General features: G+C 43.0%; 3 protein-coding genes across 9 annotated transcripts; 2 read left to right on the top strand and 1 right to left on the bottom strand.

The window, feature by feature from the left end:
• The first annotated feature begins 63 nt into the window (after window positions 1-63).
• Window positions 64-6,560, top strand: LOC106572373 (WD repeat-containing protein 13). Of its 5 annotated transcripts, none has more exons than XM_014146452.2 (11): window positions 64-82; window positions 327-433; window positions 901-995; window positions 1,341-1,572; window positions 1,924-2,033; window positions 2,199-2,329; window positions 2,427-2,734; window positions 2,947-3,127; window positions 3,263-3,404; window positions 4,449-4,567; window positions 5,723-6,560. In XM_014146452.2, exons 3-11 carry the CDS (start codon window positions 955-957, stop codon window positions 5,905-5,907), a joined length of 1,449 nt encoding a protein of 482 aa, XP_014001927.1. In that variant the 5' UTR covers window positions 64-82; window positions 327-433; window positions 901-954; the 3' UTR covers window positions 5,908-6,560. The 5 variants fall into 5 exon arrangements, with proteins under 5 accessions (XP_014001927.1, XP_045552175.1, XP_014001926.1 ...); XM_045696219.1 differs by lacking the exon at window positions 1,341-1,572 and adding an exon at window positions 1,100-1,141; XM_014146453.2 differs by lacking the exon at window positions 64-82 and adding an exon at window positions 1,100-1,141.
• Window positions 6,561-7,001: 441 nt separating this feature from the next.
• Window positions 7,002-11,917, top strand: LOC106572377 (histone-lysine N-methyltransferase SUV39H1). 2 transcript variants are annotated; one of them, XM_045696221.1, is made up of 7 exons: window positions 7,002-7,107; window positions 7,535-7,687; window positions 8,080-8,412; window positions 10,098-10,424; window positions 10,621-10,767; window positions 10,877-11,006; window positions 11,228-11,917. In XM_045696221.1, the coding sequence occupies exons 2-7, from the start codon at window positions 7,589-7,591 to the stop codon at window positions 11,587-11,589; spliced, it is 1,398 nt and encodes a 465-aa protein (XP_045552177.1). In that variant the 5' UTR covers window positions 7,002-7,107; window positions 7,535-7,588; the 3' UTR covers window positions 11,590-11,917. The 2 variants fall into 2 exon arrangements, with proteins under 2 accessions (XP_045552177.1, XP_014001935.2); XM_014146460.2 differs by having other exon boundaries at window positions 7,535-7,722.
• A 3,688-nt stretch (window positions 11,918-15,605) lies between these two features.
• Window positions 15,606-19,342, bottom strand: LOC106572378 (probable G-protein coupled receptor 173). Of its 2 annotated transcripts, none has more exons than XM_014146461.2 (2): window positions 18,564-19,342; window positions 15,606-17,278 (listed from the first exon to the last, which is right to left on the bottom strand). In XM_014146461.2, exon 2 carries the CDS (start codon window positions 17,065-17,067, stop codon window positions 15,859-15,861), a length of 1,209 nt encoding a protein of 402 aa, XP_014001936.1. In that variant the 5' UTR covers window positions 17,068-17,278; window positions 18,564-19,342; the 3' UTR covers window positions 15,606-15,858. The 2 variants fall into 2 exon arrangements, with proteins under 2 accessions (XP_014001936.1, XP_014001937.1); XM_014146462.2 differs by lacking the exon at window positions 18,564-19,342 and adding an exon at window positions 18,109-18,545.
• Between the last annotated feature and the right edge of the window lie 2,819 nt (window positions 19,343-22,161).

The following is a 22,161-nucleotide window of genomic DNA, read 5'->3' as shown; positions in this document are numbered from 1 at the left end:
GAGTTTTCATCATAGATCATGTGTGTGTGTGTGTGTGTGTGTGTTTACGGGCGTGCATGTGCGCGTGCGTGAGTTGTGTAAGGTATGAGTTGGCATAATCTCTCTTGCAAGACGTTTTCAAAGCTGATGATTGCCTTAATATATTGTTTTATTTCCAAATGTGATTTCTAAAAGTTTCTAAATGTTGCAACTACATTCAAACTAGGCAGTTGATGTCCTCAACCATGTTTCGTTAAATTATTAATATGAGTGAACATTGGCTAGGCTATTTCCAACAGAGCGACATTACATTGCAACATTTCATTGTTGTTGTTTATCATTATCAGGGACAGTGTATTTCTTTAGGAATACGCCATAGTTGCCATAGTTTCCTGGCTCATCAAAGACGACCATTGACATCGACGGCAAAAAGCTAAGGAAGGAAGGAAGGAAGGTGAGCTGTTGCTGACGTTGTCTTCGACGTCTTTATTTACACACGTAATGGAAAATGACGTGGTTTGAATTGCATTTAGAGAATTAAACAAAATCAGTTTGCTAAGTAACATTTGAGGGCTGGGCGACCAATTATCAGACATGGCTTGCATGGTAGCTAGCTAGCTAACGCCGTTTGCTTTCTCACTGTCAAAGCTAGCAGGCTCCATCTCTGATGATGGCGTCTGTTGCTAGCTAGCCGACTATGACTTAGTAACTAGCTACCCTCTGAACACATTACACTTCCCAATGCAGGCTTTCTTTGCCACTGTCTTTGAGATATTAATCGCTTGATTAATGTCGATCTAGCTGGCAGTTTTCTGTACCAGCCAATAACTCGACTGTCTGAACTCTGGAGGCTAAAATTATTAGCCATCATATAGCCTACTCCCCTACCGTTATATAGGTATGTTGTTTATGTGTTTATAGATAGCTGACATCTGCCCTGGCCGTGGCTTCCCCTCTACCTTGACTGTTTGTGGAATGGCTGCAGTTTGGCAGCAGGTGTTGGCAGTGGACGCAAGGTAAGTCTTATTCAATAAACTGGTGCCATGGCATTGGCTGATGTCCTCACAGTACTGATACAAATAAGCTTACTGATACACATCTTGCATTGATTGCTGTCTAGGGCTAGCCTGGATAAACCAGACTGACTGCTGCTGAAACAATGGTGAGTGCAGAAGTCAGTCTGCTTAAACCAGGCTAGCCAAGCACCTTGATTGTAATTTAACTGCTGTTTGTATTAGTGAAAAGTGATACTTGGATAATGAATGACTCCATTTTATATTGAGCTTATACAGCAGTCTGCTGTGCAGGCAAAAAAATCTAAGGGACTGTTTCTCTCTCACTTCCCCCGATCCCTTCCACAGGTACAATGCATACCGCACGCCTACGTTCCCACAGTTCCGCACGCAATACATCCGGCGGCGCAGCCAGCTACTCAGGGAAAACGCCAAGTGTGGCTTTGAGCCGGGGCTGCGCAGGCATTACCTGAGGCTGCGCAGCCAGCTGCTGGCCCTGCGCTACGGGCCCCTGTCTGAGCAGAGCAGCTTCAGGGCCAGCAGTGTGCGCAGCTCCCGCACCACACTGGACCGCATGGAGGTTAGACTCAGACTGAGAGCAAGGAGCAGAGGGAAAGAGAGAGAGAGACAGACAGACACAAAGACAATAGGCTACTGTCAATACACATTAGGTCAGTTGAGATGGTTGGAGGCAGACAGATGGTGTAACTGACACTAATAAGGATGCGTAGTAGGCACACTAAACTGACCACTTTAGTTGGGAGGAATAGATGGATTTCAAAGAGAGGTGGTGAGTTCATATAGGCCTACTTTTGTCTCTGGCAAAGATTATTTGTTTTTTTATATGGACTGCAAGTCCCTCACTTACACTCACTACTTATGGTTTTCTATCTCCCTATTTCTCCTTCTCTCCTTCCCTCTTTCTTGACAGGATTTTGAGGAGGACCCCCGTGCTCAGGGGGCTCGTGGTCACCGTCGATCTGTGAGCAGAGGCTCCTACCAGCTACAGGCCCAGATGAACAGGGCAGTCTATGATGAGAGGTAACCCCAGCAACCCCTCACTCAACCCTACTGACCCCATTCATATTTTAGTCTCTGCTTTTGAAACACTGCATTGTTTTTTATCTTTATTAGCACAGAATTTCCTTGAGTGATGGTCCGATTTGTAATAATTGATTCTCCCTGATTGGAAATGTGGGTGTGCAGGACCCCAGGTGCCTTGGTGCCAACCTCTGTGGCAGAAGCTAGCCGTGCCATGGCTGGGGATACCACTCTGAGCGAGAACTATGCTTTTGCTGGCATGCACCACATATTCGACCAACATGTGGACTCTGCAGGTGAGTGGAAAGTACGGTACGTGATGGCAAGATCGGTGCAAGGAGTGAGTATTTCTGTGTCTTATTCTCATGTTTTGTTGGGTTCCCTCCTTTCTAGTTCCACGGCTGCAATTTGCTAATGATGACAAGCACCTCCTAGCCTGCTGCTCATTGGACGGCACCCTGTCCATCATGATCCTGTCCCCGTCCCCGCCCAGTGTGAAGGTTGTCCTGAAGGGTCATGCAGGTCCCGTCACCGACTTTGCTTGGTCCCTTAGCAACGACGTCATCGTGTCGACATCAAAGGATGGGACACTGCGTATTTGGAACACGGAGGATGGGAGGTGTATCCGTGAGGTCAGAGACCCGGAAGCTAGCGAACTGCTTTGCTGCACCTTCCAGCCCATGAATAACAACCTCACAGTGGTGAGTCATAGTAGAAGTTCAGACAAAGTTACTAACTCGTACCCACACAATATCCACACTAGCATATCACTTAGAATACATGGCCAAGGCCAATACATTGCTTTATTCTAAGTGGTATGCTAGCTGTCCCTACAATGACCAACTCTCTTCCTTACGGCTTTCCTGACTTTTACCAATGCTCACCCTGACTTCTGTTCTGTCCTGCCCTGCAGGTAGGGAACAGTAAGCACCTCCTGCAGGTGGTGAACATCTCCACTGGGAAGAAGGTGAAGGGGGGTTCCAGTAAGCTGACGGGACGGGTACTGTCTATGTCCTTTGATGCCCCTGGGAGGATCCTGTGGGCCGGGGACGACAGGGGCAGCGTCTTCTCCTTCCTGTTTGACATGGCCACAGGTATACTGAGGAAAAACATGCCTACTTCTTATGAATAATAATAATAAATTGTATTAATGAAACCCAAAGTGCTAGGCCACAAGTATGGGACAGACAAATGTTGTGTGTGTGACAACTCTGAATTTCAACTCACAGGGAAGCTGACCAAAGCCAAGCGGCTTGTGGTGAGTGAGGGCAGCCCAATCTGCAGCATATCTGCCCGCTCCTGGATCAGCAGAGAGGCTCGAGACCCCTCCTTGCTGATCAACGCCTGTGTCAACAAACTGCTACTCTACAGGTCTGTCAGAGAGAGCCAGAGAGCTACTCCTGCTCCATAATGCTCAAAATGCTTATACATATACTGAACTAAAATATATAAATGCCACATGCAACAATTTCAATGATTTTACTGAGTAACAGTTCACATAAGGAAATCAGTTAATTGAAATTATTTCATTAGGTCCCAATCTATGGATTTCACATGAATGGGCAGGGGCACAGCCATGGATGGGCCTCTGAGGGCATAGGTCCACCCACTTGGGAGCCAGGCCCACCCACTGGGGAGCAAGGCCCAGACAATCAGAATGAGTTTTCTCCACAAAAGGGCTTTAATACAGACATAAATAATCCTCAGTTTCATCAGCAGTCCGGGTAGCTGATCAGACGATCCCGCAGGTGAAAAAGATGGATGTGGAGGTCCTGGGCAGGCGTGGTTACACATGGTCAGCGGTTGTGAGGCTGGTTGGATGTACTGCAAAATTCTCTAAAATGAAGTTGGATGCGCTTATGGTAGAGAAATTAACATTCAATTATCTGGCAACAGCTCTGGTGGACATTCCTGCAGTCAGCATGCCAATTGCATGCTCCCTCAACTCGAGACACCTGTGGCTTTGTGTTGTGTGACAAAACTGCACATTTTAGAGTGGCCTTTTATTGTTCCCCAGCACAAGGTGCACTTGTGTAATGATCATGCTGTTTAATCAGCTTCTTGATATGCCACACCTGTCAGGTGGATGGATTATCTTGGCAAAGGAGAAATGCTCACTAACGAATGTAAACACATTTCTGCACAAATTTGAGAGTAATAAGCTTTCTGTGCGTATGGAACATTTCTGGGATATTTGATTTCAGTTCATAAAACACGTGACCAACAATTTACGTGTTGCGTTTATATTTTTGTTCAGTATAGCTTGATTAACTACTGTGTCGTGCCCTGGAATGTGTGTATGTTATATCGTTCATGTACTGTGTGCTGTTGATTGAACAAGGAACGCATGATCCACTCTGCACATTGCATGCTGAGTTAGGTTTGACTGGTTCTCTGTTCCTCTCGTCTTTATAGAGTGGTGGATAATGAAGGCACTCTGCAGCTTAAGAGGAGCTTCCCCATCAAGCACGGCTCCCAGCCCCTTCACAGCATCTTCTGCCCTCTCATGTCCTTCAGACAGGGCGCCTGTGTTGGTATGAGCCCTACAGCCTTACTGACTTTCACTCTATCTGCCTACCCCGATGCATTCTTCCTACAACAAAATGTATTGCATGGTTTGTTTTGTTTAGGTATGTTGCATTGAAAGTGGCTAATGCATTGTTGTTCGGGACATTTTTGTAAATTATATTTCCACATTTTTAGCTAGGCTATATGATCACACCGATTAATATATCTGCTGTTGTATTACTTGTGAGGCACAGCTGAGTGAGCATACATTTTAAATAATTTGCTTTTTATTTTACTGGGCTGATGGTGCCTGCATCTGATGGTCTGTCTCAGCGGAGGGAGAGAGCAGCAGACTGAGGGTCCGCCTCTCAACATCCCGCCTCTCTCCCTTTCCTCCACTGACACTGACCAAAAAGGCACATCGTCTTCCAGCTGATGGGGAAACTCGAGTCGCACCGCATTATTTCTGCCTCATGCAGAAATTCATGTTACTCCATGAACAGAGAAAGTGAAATGTTCCTCGATATTAATAAAGGCCCAAGCCGCTGATAATAACAACGCAAGCCTATAAATACATTTTCCTACTCATTCATTGGAAGACGGGCTCCCGAGTGGTGTAGCGGTCTAAGGTGATACAGCCGATTCCAGGCTGTATCACAACCGGCCGTGATTGGGAGTCCGATAGGGCGACGCACAATTGGCCCAGTGTTACTGCTGGACTGCTTGTTGTAGCGCTGAGTGGAAATAGGAAGAATGTATAATTTTATGGCTTATAAAAGTGTTGAATATGAACTCCCACACAAAAACAGCAGCTCTTTGCTGTATTTGTTGACCGTATCTCACTAATCATGGTTTTTAACGTTTTGAAATCTCACAGTATCAACTTTGCTGTAGCTTTCTTTTAAGCCTGCTATGTTCTGCAGACATGGTAATCTGAACCATCCGATTGGCCAGCGATAGGCCTATAGTGCACTTGATTTGCTCTCTGGGCCCGCCTGGAAGGCAGAGTTTGTACCTTCAGACACATGACATGGTTCAAAATGGCAACAGTTTGACTACCCGGCGTGCAGTTTAGAGGGAACTTTGGTTATAACAGATTGGTTTTCACAAGTATTCTCTCTTGTCCCTCTTCCCTATTTTTCTCTTCCATTTCCTCCCCTTTTCTCCACTCTATATCCCAGTGACTGGCAGTGAGGATGCCTGTGTCTACTTCTTCGATGTGGAGCGCAACACTAAGGCCATAGTCAACAAGCTGCAGGGTCACGGTGGCCCAGTGCTGGATGTCAGCTTCAACTGTGACGAGAGCTTACTGGCTTCTGCAGACTCCACTGGCATGGTCATCATCTGGAGGCGGGAGCAGAAGTGACCAACCACCAAAAACTTCCTTCCATGCACTACAAAAAAAAAAGCAACTACCACTTTGAACCATCCAATCACTAGAATGCTAAATACAAGGGGCAGGGAAGGGGTATCTGTGTTTTTATGGCTGGGATTTAGTGGTTACTGTGAGTGCGGTCCCCGCGAACGCAGAAATATAGCCTTTTTAAATATAGCCAATAAAGTGCTATCAAATTGAATCCCTGCCTAGGTTTTCAACTTGAAAGGGAACACTGCTCCTCGCTGAGGGTCCTGAGAGGTTTGCATGTGTCAAGAGTAGGACCTGTAATAGCGCTAACTACTTATTGTAAAGCATTAATATAGCAAAATGTAATATACAGTAGTATTAAATGACAGCCTTGTTCCTCTAAAGTTTCCCATTTTCCTTCAATCATTCCCATGTTTATTGTTCTACTGTGATGTGCATGGCATTGTATCAAGAACCCATCATAGAAATCAGTACTGACATATTGGAATAACTAGTGTGTGTATATATAAAAAAATATATATATATACTTGATAGGAACTCAAAGAATTTGTCTGTTTATGTGCCTGTGGTGTCATTTTAATGTAATGGTTGCAAAGAACTATAATATATTTATGATATGCACATACTGAATAAAGTAGCCACTGTACATCTCACAGAGTTGAGTGTTAGTGTTACAATAGAGATAGGATCATTCAACCATTACAATGGGGGAAAATAATGGGGAAATAGGGTCTTGAGGTTAACACAGGTTTAGGAGCTCTTACACGTTTTGTTCTATTAGGTATCACTTAACGTGACCATTATGAAGCCTTCGTGCTTTTTCTGATTACATAAATGCTTCAAAATTCACAAAAAAAATGACGTTCGCTGATTAAGATGATCTCATGGAACAACACGTTAAAGCGCTCTAAGCCTGTTTTTACAACAGACCTTATTTTCCGCGTTTATCCTAAAACCCTACAAAAACTACATTTTCCTATAAGCTTTGTCCAAAGAACCATGGCAGAGTTAGTGCCTACAAAAAAGACGCCATTACTGTTGCTCTGTCGTAAAGTGTCAATGTTTTGGTTTTTCCACACGTGCGCTAGAAGTCTATTGGTCATTTGGGCTGCCTGTCATTCTATAATCGGATCCAACCATTGGCTAGCTAGACTTCCTGGGATTTTGGCGGTGGAGTAAACATGGCGGAAGATTTAAAAGGTAAGGTCACATTCTAGAGAAAACGTTGGATTTAGCTTACTTTCCTTCGGTAACAATAGGGGTTCTATGACAATCACGCTTTTTAATTTGTTTAAATACCATATATCGCGGAGTTGATTAGCGAAATGATGATGCACCACAGTTAATGAGCTATTTGTCGAATTTAGCCTGCTACTGTAGCTATTTCGCAATCAATGGTCGTAGCTATGCCATGCTGATTGTTTGATTTTCATTGATAAACAATAGTGACTATATCTACTATCACATTTTAAATAGTTAGCAACCTAACTACTTAACGTTATCCACGTACAGAATGTTGAACATGTTGAAAACTAAATGGAGTTATGATAGTTGTTGATCGATGCGACCACAGTTGTGTTCTTTGTGTAACATTAGTTAACGTTAACTGGCTTGTCACTCACTGCAGGGTGCCAAGTTGTATGCAAAGTGACAACGAGCCAGTTGCAGACACTCTGTCGTCATGAAGGGATTGTGTGCTTGGATCTGGGGGTCAACAGGAAACAAATGCACAACTTCGAAGTGGAGTACCTGTGTGACTACAAGAGGACACTTGTTCCTGGTAGGAAGACAGCCAATGCCACAGGAGTACCAAAGGTTAGAACAAGTTCTAGCTAAACTTTGGATTGATTTTGGTAGCTATATATTCAATTGATCCAGCTATACTCTGACGGACATCACAGGCAACATGAACTTGTTATTTTCAGTTCTTAACTGATGTGGTGCTGTCACTGAAAGCATCCATCTGTACTTGAGAGAGAGAGAACTGCTCCCCTGCTCCAACCTCCAACCTGTATGTGTGTCTTTCGGAGGGGTTGGGATAAAGCCGGAAGTCACATTTCTCTTGGCCTTGTGTACAACTGGACGTCTAAAGTGATCTTTGGCGATGTCTACCTTGTCATAGGGGCGCCAGAGTTCAGTATGACTCCTTTCAACTGCTGTTTTTCTTCCTAGGAGCGAGAGTTCTACTTGGTTAAATGGAAGGGTTACCCAGATCACATGAACACATGGGAGCCGAGGAAAAACCTGCGGTGTGTGGAGCTCCTACGTCAGTTCTGGGACGATGTCTTCCTGGAGCTGCAGAGACAGAAAAAGACCGTAGTCCCCAACCAGTTTGAAACAGAGCTGTCCTCTTACCTGGAGCAGAGGGCCAGGCATAGGCAGAGCCTGCAGAGGTGGGAGGCCCAGATCAACTGTGTCGGAGGCCTCACCAAACGCATCCTGGTCCGCAACTGTGTGGACCTGGAGGGCCCTCCGAATAACTTCACCTACATCAACAACTACAAGGTGTGCAAGGGCTTGTATATCACCAGTACTTTGTACCAATGACATGTTTCAACTGTAGGGATGTCGCCCTCTTTATCCCTGCGGTATTATGCATCAGCAATACAGTACAAATCTAAAAATGTACGCTACTGGTCAAAAGTTTTAGAACACCTACTCATTCAAGGGTTTTAATTTATTTTTACTATTTTCTACATTGTAGAATAATAGTGAGGACATCAAAACTATGCAATAACACATATGGAATCATGTTGTAACCAAAAAAGTGTTTATATTTGAGATTCTTTAAATAGCCCCCCTTTGCCTTAATGACAGCTTTGCACACTCTTGGCATTCTCTCAACCAGCTTCATGAGGTAGTCACGTGGAATGGATTTCAATTAACAGGTCTGCTTTCTTAAGTTAATTTGTGGATTTTCTTTCCTTAATGTGTTTGAGCCAATCAGTTGTGTTGTGACAAGGTAGGGGGTGTATACAGAAGATAGCCCTATTTGGTAAAAGACCAAGTCCATATTATGGCAAGAACAGCTCAAATAAGCAAAGAGAAATGACAGTCCATCATTACTTTAAGACATGAAGGTCAGTCAATCCGGAAAATGTCAAGAACTTTGAAAGTTTCTTCATGTGCAGTCACAAGAAACATCACGCACTGTGATGAAACTGGCTCTCATGAAGATCGCCACAGGAATGGAAGACCCAGAGTTACCTCTGCTGCAGAGGATAAGTTCATTAGTTACCAGCCTCAGAAATTGCAGCCCAAATAAATGCTTCACAGATTTCAAGTAACAGACACATCCAACATCAACTGTTCAGAGGAGACAGTGTGAATCAGGCCTTCGTGGTCAAATTGCTGCAAAGAAACCACTACTAAAGGACACCAATAATAATAAGAGACTTGCTTGGGCCAACAAACATGAGCAATGGACATTAGACTGGTGGAAATGTTGTTCCTTGGTCTGGAGTCCAAATGTGAGATTTTTGGTTCCAACTGCCGTGTCTTTGTGAGACGCGGTGTGGGTGAACGGATGATCTCCGCATGTGTGGTTCCCACCGTGAAGCATGGAGGAGGAGGTGTGGGGGTGCTTTGCTGGTGACACTGTTTGTGATTTATTTAGAATTCAAGGCACTCTTAACCAGCATGGCTACCACAGCATTCTGCAGCGATACGCAATCCCATCTGGTTTGCACTTCATTTGTTTTTCAACAGGACAATGACCCAACACACCTCCAGGCAGTGTAAGGGCTATTTGACCAAGAAGGAAAGTGATGGCGTGCTGTATCAGATGACCTGGCCTCCACAATCCCCCGTCCTGAACCAAATTGAGATGGTTTGGGATTAGTTGGACCGCAGAGGGAAGGAAAATCAGCCAACAAGTGCTCAGCATATGTGGGAACTCCTTCAAGACTTTTGGAAATGCATTCCAGGTGAAGCTTGTTGAGAGAATTCCAAGAGTGTGCAAAGCTGTCATCAATGCAAAGGATGGCTATTTGAAGAATCTAAAATATATTTTGATTTTTACACTTTTTGGTTACTACATGATTCCATATGTGTTATTTCATAGTTTAAATGTCTTCACTATTATTCTATAATGTAGAAAATAGTTTTAAATAAAGAAAAACCCTTGAATGAGTAGGTGTTCCAAAACTTTTGCCTGGTAGTGTATATAGAAATCAAAGCCTTTCTCCTAGGTGGGTGAGGGCGTTTCGATGACGACAATGGCAGTGGGGTGCGAGTGCACCAACTGTTTGGAGAATCCTGTGGGTGGTTGCTGCCCAGGAGTATCGGGACATGGCTTTGCCTACAACGAGTGTGGGCAGGTGAAGGTTAAGCCTGGGGAGCCCATCTATGAGTGCAACAATATGTGTCGCTGTGGACCAGACTGCCCCAACAGAGTGGTACAGAGAGGGATCCAGCATACCCTCTGCATCTTCAAAACAGACAACGGGCGGGGGTGGGGAGTACGGACCTCTGAGCGTATCAGAAGGCATTCCTTCGTCATGGAGTATGTTGGAGAGGTAAAAAAGACTTTCATTATAGAGACCACATATTTGGTGCTCGGTTTCTATTATCACCAGCAGCTGTAACATTTAACAAGCGAACATCAACATACTAACTCGTGGATTTAATCTCATGCCGGACTTGGTGTATCCTGGCTGTGTTATAGTGTATGGTGGTTCTCTCTTGTGATTGGCTGTGCTGTGTTCCATCCAGATCATCACTACAGAGGAGGCAGAGAGGCGGGGTCAGGTCTATGACAGACAGGGAGCAACATACCTGTTTGACCTGGACTATGTGGAGGATGAGTACACCATTGATGCTGCTCACTATGGAAATGTATCCCACTTTGTCAACCACAGTGTGAGTAGTTCACAAGTACATAGGCTACATTGGAATTTCTCTGTGATAAGGCTGTTTGAGTGTCCTAAAATAAAAAAGTATCTTCACCTTTCCTACCTCTATCCCACAGTGCAACCCTAACCTGCAGGTGTATAACGTATTCATAGACAACCTGGATGAGCGACTGCCACGCCTGGCTTTCTTCTCAAACCGTGGTATCAGCGCTGGGGAGGAGCTCACCTTCGACTACAATATGCAGAGTAGGTTTTATCTGATATATCATATCTCCACAGATACTAAGATCACTGAAATTAAAGATATGGAAATACAGTAAAAAAAACCTGCATTTTCGAGAGGATACAAAATGGAGTAGGAATTCATATGCCTGATATAGACTAAGGACCACCCATTTAGGTCATAGAGCAACCTGTTTCAAGATAAAACAATCTATAATTTGGTCTGTTTTCTGTTCTCTTTCTAGTTGATCCAATAGATGTGGAGAGTACAAAGATGGACTCCAATTTCAGCATGACTAGATCACCCAAAAAGGCTTCTCTCATAACTGGATCACCCAAGAAGCTTCACATGACTGGATCACCCAAAAAGGATCCCCTCATGATTGGATCACCCAAAAAGGATCCCCTCATGATTGGATCACCCAAAAAGGATCCCCTCATGATTGGATCACCCAAAAAGGATCCCCTCATGATTGGATCACCCAAAAAGGATCCCCTCATGATTGGATCACCCCAAAAGGATCCCCTCATGATTGGATCACCCAAAAAGCGAGCGCGCATGGAGTGCAAGTGTGGGACAGACAATTGCAGGGGGTACTTGTTTTAGGGGTACTTGTTTTAGGGTTGCAGCAAGGACAAATTTATACATTTTACTTTTCCAGGATTGTCATCATGACAATTCAACTTTATTTCTGTCATTTTAAATGTATACTATGGTGTCTGTGAATATTTTGCCCTATTTGATCATCAACTATTCATTAGTGTTTGGGGCATCATGTTTTTTATTTGTTAATGTTTAATTATTATTTTTTTAAAGTTATTTGGTTTTAGTATACGACACTCAAATCCAATCTTATTGAATGTACATTACCATTCAAAAGTTTGGGGTCACTTAGAAATGTTCTTGTTTTTTGAAAGAAAAACACATTTTGAAATTTTTTTTTTCTCCATTAAATAACATCAAATTGATCAGAAATAATACAGTGTAGACATTGTTAATGTTGTAAATGACTATTGTAGCTGGAAACGGCACTTTTTTTAATGGAAAATCTAGAGGCCCATTATCAGCAACCATCACTCCTGTGTTCCAATGACACGTTGTGTTAGCTGATCCAAGTTTATCATTTTAAAAGGTTACTTCATCATTAGAAAACCCTTTTGCAATTGTTAGCACAGCTGAAAACGGTTGGGCTGATTTAAAGAAGCCATAAAACTGGCCTTCTTTAGACTAGTTGAGTATTTGGAGCATCAGCATTTGTGGGTTTGATTACAGGCTCGAAATGGCCAGAAACAAAGGACTTTATTCTGAAACTCTTCAGTCTATTCTTGTGCTGAGAAATGAAGGCTATTCCATGCGAGAAATTGCCAAGAAACTGAAGCTCTCGTACAGCACTGTGTACTACTCCCTTCACAGAACAGCGCAAACTGACTCTAACCAGAATAGAAGTGGGAGGCCCCGGTGCACAACTGAGCAAGAGGACAAGTACATTTGTGTCTAGTTTGAGAAACAGATGCCTCACAAGTCCTCAACCGGCAGCTTCATTAAATAGTACATGCAAAACACCAGTCTCAATGTCAACAGTGAAGAGGCGACTCCGAGATGCTGGCCTTCTAGGCAGATTTGCAAAGAAAAAGCCATATCTCAGACTGGCCAATAAGAAGAAAAGATTAAGATGGGCAAAAGAACACTGACACTGGACAGAGGAACTCTGTTCTGTGACGGGAGTCATACACAGCGTTATACGAGATCTTCAGTTTCTTGGCAATTTCTCGCATGGAATAGCCTTTATTTCTCAGCACAAGAATAGACTGAAGAGTTTCAGAATAAAGTCCTTTGTTTCTGGCCATTTCGAGCCTGTAATTGAACCCACAAGTGCTGATGCTCCAGATACTCAACTAGTCTAAAGAAGGCCAGTTTTATGGCTTCTTTAATCAGGACAACCGTTTTCAGCTGCGCTAACTTAATTGAAAAAAGGTTTTCTAATGATCAATTATCATTTTGAAAGATCAGCTAACACAACGTGCCATTGGAACACAGGAGTGATGGTTGCTGATAATGGGCTTCTGTACACCTATATAGATATTCCATTAAAAATCAGCCGTTTCCAGCTACAATAGTCATTTACAACATTAACAATGTCTACACTGTATTTCTGATCAATTTGATGTTATTTTAATGGACAAAATGTGCATTTCTTTCAAAAACAAGGACATTTCTAAGTGACCCCAAACTTTTTTGAACGGTAGTGTGTGTATATAGCAATGCATACATGCTGAATAACTACTCTTCCTTTTCATGTAATCATGTGTTGCACAACGCTGGCATGTGTGAAAGTTAAAAAGGTGTGTTCTACGGCTTCTTAGGAAAAGGAGCCATTGATGGAGTTTGGAAAGTGCTTTGTTGTGACTGGGTTGCAATAGGCTGGCAAGGCATCAATTACACGCTGTAAGCCCGTCACTCACTGTATGAGGTCTCAGTCATTGGTGGATGGAGCTACCGCCCCTCATAAAGGTTGCAATATGTTACAAAGGCCACATTCCAATTATCTACCCTTCTCCTGAAGTATACACTAGTACGGTCCCCCTCATGGTGTCAGTAATATGGAGAAAACTCCCTCCAGCCATGCTTAGATCAATCCAATGTTTTTAAATGCAAGAGGGGGAGTGAATGAGTGCACACTTCTGGATAAGTGTAGAGAATCAGAATACAGCCATAGACTGATGGAATTGTCGAAACTCTTCCCAGTGTGAGTTCCAATTATGTAATTTGACCAGACATTCCGTAAAGGATGTCATTCAGTTGCCAAAGCTACACTGTATATTGAGCATGCTACTTATCTTGGTCCAGATCTTTCTGTAAATAAATGTCATTTTATTTTTAAGAGTAAAACTAGCTAAATTAATATTTTATTATACCCACTGAATGTTGAGCTCAAGTTGTTTTTCTTTAATTGCTAAGGATATGGGTCCTATTGAAACTTGAAGTCAGCACTCAGAAGCCAGATCAAAATGCATCAAAAGTAGACTTTATTGGTGAGTGGAAAAACAACTGCCACTTCAAATGCTGTACAAGAGAATATATTAGAAAAGAATGCCAGGCTCCCAATCTTCAACCCCAGTTCACGTCTGTTTGTTTTTTCATGTCCAAACATGATTTGTTAACTTCAGTCTGGGAACCATGAAAAATGACACTGTTGATGTTGGAATGTTATTTTGTTCTCTGCATTTAGAAACGCGGTCTCCTTGAACAAGGGAATGTTCAGACATTTAATAAGGATCCGCCCCTTCCCCCCCCTCAATTTTTGCCTAAAATGACATACCCAAATCTAACTGCCTGTAACTCAGGACCTGAAGCAAGGATATGCATATTCTTGATACTTTTTGAAAGGAAACACTTTGAAGTTTGTGGAAATGTGAAATGAATGTAGGAGACTATAACACATTAGATCTGGTAAAAGATATTACATAGAAAAAAAACATGCTTTTTTTGTATTTTGTTTGTACCATCATTTTTGAAATGCAAGAGAAAGGCATAATGTATTATTCCAGCCCAGCTGCAATTTAGATTTTGGCAACTAGATGGCAGCAGTGAATGTGCAAAGTTTTAGACTGATCCAATGAACCATTGCATTTATTTTTCGAAATTTTGTATCAAGACTGCCCAAATGTGCCTAATTGGTTTATTAATACATTTTCAAGTTTATAACTGTGCACTCTCCTCAAACAATAGCATGGTATTCTTTCACTGTAATAGCTACTGTAAATTGGACAGATTAACAAGAATTTAAGCTTTCTGCCCATATCAGACATGTCCTGGGAAATAATCTTGTTACTTACAACCTTATGCTAATTGCATTAGCCTACATTAGCTCAACCGTCCTGCAGGGGACCCGCCAATCCTGTAGAGGTTTAAAGTCAGAAATAATTAACACTGAATTTCAAACATTCCCTGGTGGTAAAATAAACTACAAAATCATATGGATCTTGTTACAATGCACATGAGATTTTTTCCAGTCTAGACTGCAGTTGATCATAACCTACACTGAGTGTACAAAACATTATATCATGGAAAGAGCAGGTTTTCCTAAACTGACCAGGTGAATCCAGGTGAAAGCTATGGTCCCTTATTGATATCACTTGTTAAATCCTCTTCAGTCAATGTAGATGAAGTGGTGGAGACAGGTTAAAGAAGGATTTCTAAGCCTTGAGACATGGATTGTGTATGTGTGCCATTCAGAGGGGGAAAAAAGATTGAAGTGCCTTTGAACGGGGTATGGTAGTAAGTGCCAGGCGCACCCGTTTGTGTGTGTCAAGAACTGCAACGCTGCTGTTTGTTTTTTAATGGTCAACGGATTCCCGTGTGTATCAAGAATGGTCCACCACCCAAAGGACATCCAGCCAACTTGACACAACTGTGGAAAGCATTGGAGTCAACATTGGCACGCATACCGGTGGAACACTTTCGACACCTTGTAGAGTCCATGCCCTGACGAATTGAAGCTGTTCTGAGGGTAATATGGGGGAGTGCAACTCAATTTTAGGAAAGAGTTCCTAATGTTTTGTACACAGTATATCCTGCTATTTATGGTGACGTTGCAATCCCCTCTATTGAACTAAAGAAAATCAGTTTTAACATCATTTTAATGAGATAATCTACTGAGAATGTTCATTACTAAGTATTACTACAAACCTGCTTCTCATACTGCACATGTCCACACACACATCATCTGCACATTACATATGAAACAAAGTCATAATACATTTGCAAAAATAGTAGCTTCTGATAAACATTCTCTTTACAAAAAAAAGGTCAGATAGGCATTTCTGTATGATACAAACAAAACACCCCAATCCCACCCCATCGCACGATAGTGCTTCATGTGATGGTGAACACAAACAGCTCATGGCGGTGCAGCTGTTGGTGTTGTCTAGTCCTGCTGTAGGTGGGCAGGTGGGCCCTCAGCACTTTCCTCAAGTCCTCATTGAGCAGAAGGCAGAAGATAGGGTTGACTCCTGCTTGGGCGAAGCTCATCCACACTGTGATAGAGAGGTACCTGTGAGGGATGGAGCAGGACTTGACAAACACCCTCCAGAAACAGGCCACTATGTAGGGAGCCCAGAGCACCAGGAAGAGCAGGGTGATGATGTAGAACATCCTTCCTAGCCTCCTCTCAGATCTGACCTCCTCCATGCCAAGCAGGCACCGGTGCTGCTGGTTGTGCAAAGTCTGCCTGATGCCCAGCAGGGTGGGGGGCATTGGGCCTCGGCCAAAGCCTGCGATCCAGTTGGCTGCTGCCTGACCCGTGGCACCCGGGCCGTGGAAGGTCCAGTTCTGGCTGATGGCCGGCACAAGCTGGACAGGCTTCATCTTGCGGTGCTTGTATTCAAACAGCAGGAGTTTGGCGTAGAACCCGTGAGTGGCCAGGACCACGACGGCCAGCATGAGCATGAAGCCCAGAGTGTCATTGGTCTTAAGGTAGCGATGCTCGAAAATGCACTGGTCCTCGTCTTGGATGAACTTGTACGTCCCCACGTCAAAGACAGGCGGAGACGCCATGGCAATGGCCAAAGTCCAGACCATGCAGATGATGGCAGCGCAGGTCCAGACCGTCATGCGTTTGGCGTAGAAGCGGTGGTGGGCGATGGCCAGGTAGCGGGTCACAGCCACACAGAACAGCATGAAGGCAGCATGAAAACAGAAGAGCACAGCTAGGAAGGCCACCAGCTTGCAGCTGAAGGCACTGTAGGTCCATGCCGAGCTGTTGTGGACAGACACCAGGACGAAGGGGAAGCAGGCAGCAGAACGGATGACATCAGCTAGGCAAAGGTCCAGCAGGAAGAAATAGGGGGCCTTGTGAAAGGCTCGGTCTTGGAGGACCAACAGAGACACCAGCAGGTTGCCTGCTAGGCTGACACAGAGGATCAGGCCCAGGAACACCAACTTGACATAGGTGGACACGGCCGCAGCTGAGATTCCTTCACTGCTGCTGCTGGTGCTGCTAATGCTACTGGCCCTCTGTGAGGCCAACACTGCCAGCAGGCTCCCTGGGCCATCAATGCCAAAGATCTGGGTCTGGTTAGACATGCCTTCAACTCTATGATTCTAGGGGTAGGGGTGCTAGGTTGATTCTACCCCCCTCTCTCTCTCTCTCGGACCGACGCCACTCTTCCACCTTTGGCACGGCAGCCCTCCTATCGTCCGTCCTGGGGTTTTCTCCCTTTGTCCCGCCTCTTACAGAGATATGTGAGGATCCATTCTACATAACAGGCTCATTTGTCTCCATTACATTTAGCATCTGTGAACAAAGAAACAGAAGACAGTGCATTGACACTAACTCCAGGAGGACATAGCTAGCATATTAATACATTTACCAGAGAGCAATCATCTGTAAAACAGGCAGCCTTGGCTCATACCTTTGTCAAACCGATTCGGATCCAAAAAAACAACAAAGAAAACTAAAACATGGATTCCAGAAACATGTGTTGGGCAACAGTGAGGATATCTCTACCTTCCTGTCTTTCTATTGCTGGGATCAAATCAGCAGTTCTCAAGCATGCCAGCTCCTTGGCTCTCTCAATAATTACCTTGCCCGTTGCTAAGATACAACAGCTCACATACTTTGTTCAGGAGTGTAGGTGTTTGAGTGCATGCATGGGGGTGTATAGGGGATGGAGCAGAGGACAATAAATCAGGTACAATAAGACAGACAGCAATAGAGCAACTAATTCACATTCTAAATGTGAAAAGTGTTTGTGCCAAAAACTGGTACTCAAAATTGATTGTCTGTGATTAAAAAGACACTGTAAAATGGAAATAAAGTTACCATTTGGGCCTACAGCTGAACAAAGGAACAACGGATTTGTGGGTCTATGAGTATATCTGAGAGTGATTGATTAACCTGTTGACTTCATAGAATATAAACGATTCCCTAATATTTGAATACATAGGCCATGAACAATGTTGGCCTAAACGTAATAACGATATAGCAAGAAAATGTCTACATTGCATGCAGGGCATGGAAGAGGAAACGAGATTATTTTCTGCACATTAGAATACCATAACCCAAACATGTTGTAACTTAATTGTAGAAGCCGCAGGTACAATAAAGAAATCTAAGTAACTGACCTTCGGGAATTCATTGTTGTGCCCAGCACTCAAACATTTAGCACCATGGACAGCGCCACACCAGCGCGAACTAAAACAAAGGACTGATCGCAGATTTATCAGCACCACTGCCACTGAACAGCGCCGCGCCCAGGCAACTCATATAACGATAAGGACGCACCTGTTGTTGGAGCTGGGTCTGCAGGGAGGCCTAAATAAATGGAAGATTATTGCAATACTGCTTTCATCCCAAATAAGACTGTCGATTTATGCAATCTGAATCATAGGCCTTGCTACTAATGACTAGCTTTGATAAGAAACAGATTTCTGCATGAACTCAAATCACTTCATCAATGCGTTGACTTTGTATATGTTTTAAGTAATGCCCTGTGAGCATCCAGCATGGGAAAGAGATATAAACAGGTGGATCATCATGTTCCATTTGGTCATTTGATTCATATACAGAAATAACTTACCTTCGATTTCTGGGATTTGTAAAGATGCGGGAAACCTCAGTCAGAGAGGCGGCACTGACACTGATATTAACACGTTCTTCAGTCAATATCGAAACCACCACATTCAAGATAGGCTATGTCTGTCCTCTGAGCGATGATACAATTTGGCCACAGGTAGCCTAATGTTCACTGAGCGTCTTAAACATAAGTTTCACACAGACTAAGGATGTGTCCAATTTTCGTGTCCATCATTTCATGTAATTTGCACGATCCTCGGATGTATTGTCATGTCGGAGGTAAATATAGAGTCTAAAGACAATTTAGGAGAGGTTACAGCACGTAGGCGGCTAGCTTCTATGTAGCCTGCAATACAATCTATCTTCCTCTATATCGTCAGATCTAAGATTTTCATAGCGGTGAAATATCGACTTTCCCTTGACGAACGTCTTGACGCTCCTTGTTTATGCATTTCCATCCATCCGTCTTCAAAATAACCTCGATGAATCTCTATTTTCATTATTTAGAAGTGAACGCTGTGCATTTATTAACCCCGTCATTTGTAGCCAGTCTGTTTTTGTTGTCAGGGGAAGGTCCACATTGCATTTGTCTGCCTAATTCTAGCGGACCGCATTTGATTTGGCATATTGAAAATTATAATTATTGGAATTCCTATCGCATTACGGTCAAACTAAAAAAGGTTGAGTATTTAAATTAATGATTTTAAAGTAATCCCAATTAATTAAATGGCTGCTTGTGTGGATGCTGCTCGCCTATTCGCGGAGTTCGTCGGTTCTATTCGTAGGGGAGAGAGAGAGAGTCAGAGAGTCAGAGAGAGAGTCAGAGAGAGAGAGAGTCAGAGAGAGCGAGAGAGTCAGAGAGCGTCAGAGTCATAACTAAATATATGAAATGCAAAGCGATAAATTCAACATCATATAAATAAACACCTGAAAAATGTGATTAATGCATGCTTGGTATTTCTTGGATGGGGGGCTAATCCCTATCAAATCATGATTTTCCCTTGTACAGTGCCTTCGGAAAGTATGCAAACCCATTGACTTTTTCCACATTTTGTTATGATACAGCCTTATTCTAAAATTGATGAAATAAAACAATTTCCTTAGTAATCTACACACAATTCAGCATAATGACATTGCGAAAACAGTTTTTTGGAAATATTTGCAAATGTATTACAAACAAAAAACAGAAATACCTTATTTACATAAGAATTCAGACCTTTTGCTATGAGGCTCGAAACTGAGCTCATGTGCATCTTGTTTCCATTGATCATCCTTGAGATGTTTCTATAACTTGATTGGAGTCCGCCTGTCGTAAATTCAATTGATTGGACATGATTTGTAAAGGCACACACCTGTCTATGTAAGGTCCCACAGTGACAGTGCATGTCAGAGCAAAAACCAAGTCATGAGGTCAAAGGAATTGTCTATAGAGCTCAGAGACAGGATTGTGTCGAGGGACATATCTGTAGAAGGCTACCAAAACATTTCCGCAGCCCAGCAAACTGAGAAATCGGGGGAGAAAGGCCTTGGTCAGGGAGGGGACCAAGAACCCGATGGTCACTCTGACAGAGCTCTAGAGTTCCTCTGTGGAGATGGGAGAACCTTCCAGAAGGACAGCCATCTCTGCAGCACTCCACCAATTAGGCGTTTATGATAGTGGCAAGACGGAAGCCACTTTCTGGAGTTTGCCAAAAGGCACGCAAAGACTCTCAGACCATGAGAAACAAGATTATCTGGTCTGATGAAAACAAGATTGAACTCTTTGGCCTGAATGCCAAGCGTCACGTATGGAGGAAACCAGGCACCATCCCTACCGTGAAGCATAGGTGGCAGCATCATGCTGTGGGGAAGTTTTTCAGTGGCAGGGACTGAGAGACTGGTCAGGATCGAGGCGAAGATGAACGGAGCAAAGTACAGAGAGATTCTTGATGAAAACCTGCTCCAGAGCGCTCAGGACCTCAGACTGGGGTGAAGGTTCACCTTCCAACAGGGCTATGACCCTAAGCACACAGCCAAGACAACGCAGGAGTGGCTTCAGGATAAGTCTCTGAATGTCCTTGAGTAGCCCAGCCAGAGCCCGGACTTGAACCTGATTGAACATCTCTGGAGAGATCTGAAAATAGCTGTGCAGCAACACTCCCCATCCAACCTGACAGAGCTTGAGAGGATCTGCAGAGAAGAATGGGAGAAACTCCCCAAATACAGCTGTGCCAAGCTTGTGGCATCATACCCAAGAAGACTCCCTGGCTGTATTCACTGCCAAAGGTGCTTCAACAAAGTCCTGAGTAAAGGGTCTGAATACTTATGTAAATATGATATTTCAGTTTTTTATATTTTAGAAATGTGCAAACATTTCTAAAAAACAGTTTTTTCTTTGTCATTATGGGGTATTGTGTGTAGATTGATGAGGGGAAAAAAACCTATTTAATACATTTTAGACTAAGGCTTTAATGTAACAAAAATTAGAAATAGTCAAGGGGTCTGAATACTTTTCGAAGGCACTGTATGTGTGAAAGATCAAACGTCAGGACTTCAGAGTGGAAATACATTGTGACCATAATCAATACTGAACAACCTATGTGTCATAGAAACTGTTACAAGGCCCAACAGTGATTATAAAACACCTCTATAAGAGTTGCTTTATTACAATTAAAATATCTTAAAGGTTAGATATTTTATAGCTATACAAAAATACTGTATGTTAACAAGCCAAAAAGGGACAAGACTGCCATCACTTTTGTCTGTGTAGTCAACAACATCATTCGCTGGGGGGCTACCCTGGCAAATTATCGGCCTTTAAAGACTGATCTCAGTTTATAATAGCGGCTCTGGGCTCTGTAGCATGACACCGTGACTTCACTGCAATGCATGACCTTTTCAGTAATTTCAGCAGCTCATGTTGCCTGGGGATATTTCCATTTGATCCAGGCCTGAGACACTCTGTGATCACCCTCTGTACTAGCTGGCCAATCAGCTAGAGCAGGTTACCCCAACTGAATTTTGCCTGCTGGTGATTTTATTTTGTTCCCCAATTATTCTGAGAAAAACATTATATTCATATATTTTTCTTGAGAATTTTCAGTTGGACACAAAACACTGTAAAAACACCAGGAAATCCAAGTGATTTTAATTTAGGAAATCTGTTCCCAAGTATTCCCACGCATGTGATCATATACAAATGTAAGCAAGGTTTGAAATTACTATGAATTAGTCCAATTTTATATCTGTTTGGGCTTCAATTGCGGTCAATTTGCATTCTTCAAATGATCTGTAATTATGTTCTGGCCCCCTGACCATACGTTCAAGGAGAATCTAGATCATGATCCCTGAGCTAGAGGCTAATAAAACGTACTATTGTTAAACTATAGTCTTATACTTTATCAAAAAGTGTCTTTAACGTTTGTCACATAACTTTATGCGTGGTAGATTTTTATCAGTTAGTAACTTGTCTTGTGACTGTGGATGGAAATGGCTTACCTCAAAATGAGTACAGGTGTGATTTTGTTATATCAGTATTTAGAATCATATTAATTAGAACAGAGCGAAAGAAAGAAAGAAAGAAAGAAAGAAAGAAAGAAAGAAAGAAAGAAAGAAAGAAAGAA

This window comes from Salmo salar, chromosome ssa15 (assembly GCF_905237065.1).
Source record: "Salmo salar chromosome ssa15, Ssal_v3.1, whole genome shotgun sequence".
Taxonomy (NCBI): Eukaryota; Metazoa; Chordata; class Actinopteri; order Salmoniformes; family Salmonidae; genus Salmo; species Salmo salar.
The sequence above is the reverse complement of the archived record's forward strand: the minus strand, read 5'-3'. Positions and strand labels throughout refer to the sequence as shown.

Excerpts from the sequence above, each read along its gene's own strand:
- LOC106572377 (XM_014146460.2), top strand. Across the intron at positions 7,723-8,079 it reads ATGCCACAGGAGTACCAAAG|GAGCGAGAGTTCTACTTGGT; the intron begins GTTAGAACAAGT and ends TTTTCTTCCTAG. Across the intron at positions 10,425-10,620 it reads TCATGGAGTATGTTGGAGAG|ATCATCACTACAGAGGAGGC; the intron begins GTAAAAAAGACT and ends TGTTCCATCCAG.
- LOC106572373 (XM_014146450.2), top strand. Across the intron at positions 996-1,340 it reads GTGTTGGCAGTGGACGCAAG|GTACAATGCATACCGCACGC; the intron begins GTAAGTCTTATT and ends TCCCTTCCACAG. Across the intron at positions 3,405-4,448 it reads AACAAACTGCTACTCTACAG|AGTGGTGGATAATGAAGGCA; the intron begins GTCTGTCAGAGA and ends TCGTCTTTATAG.
- LOC106572378 (XM_014146461.2), bottom strand. The coding sequence starts at position 17,067 with ATGTCTAACCAGACCCAGATCTTTGGCATTGATGGCCCAGGGAGCCTG.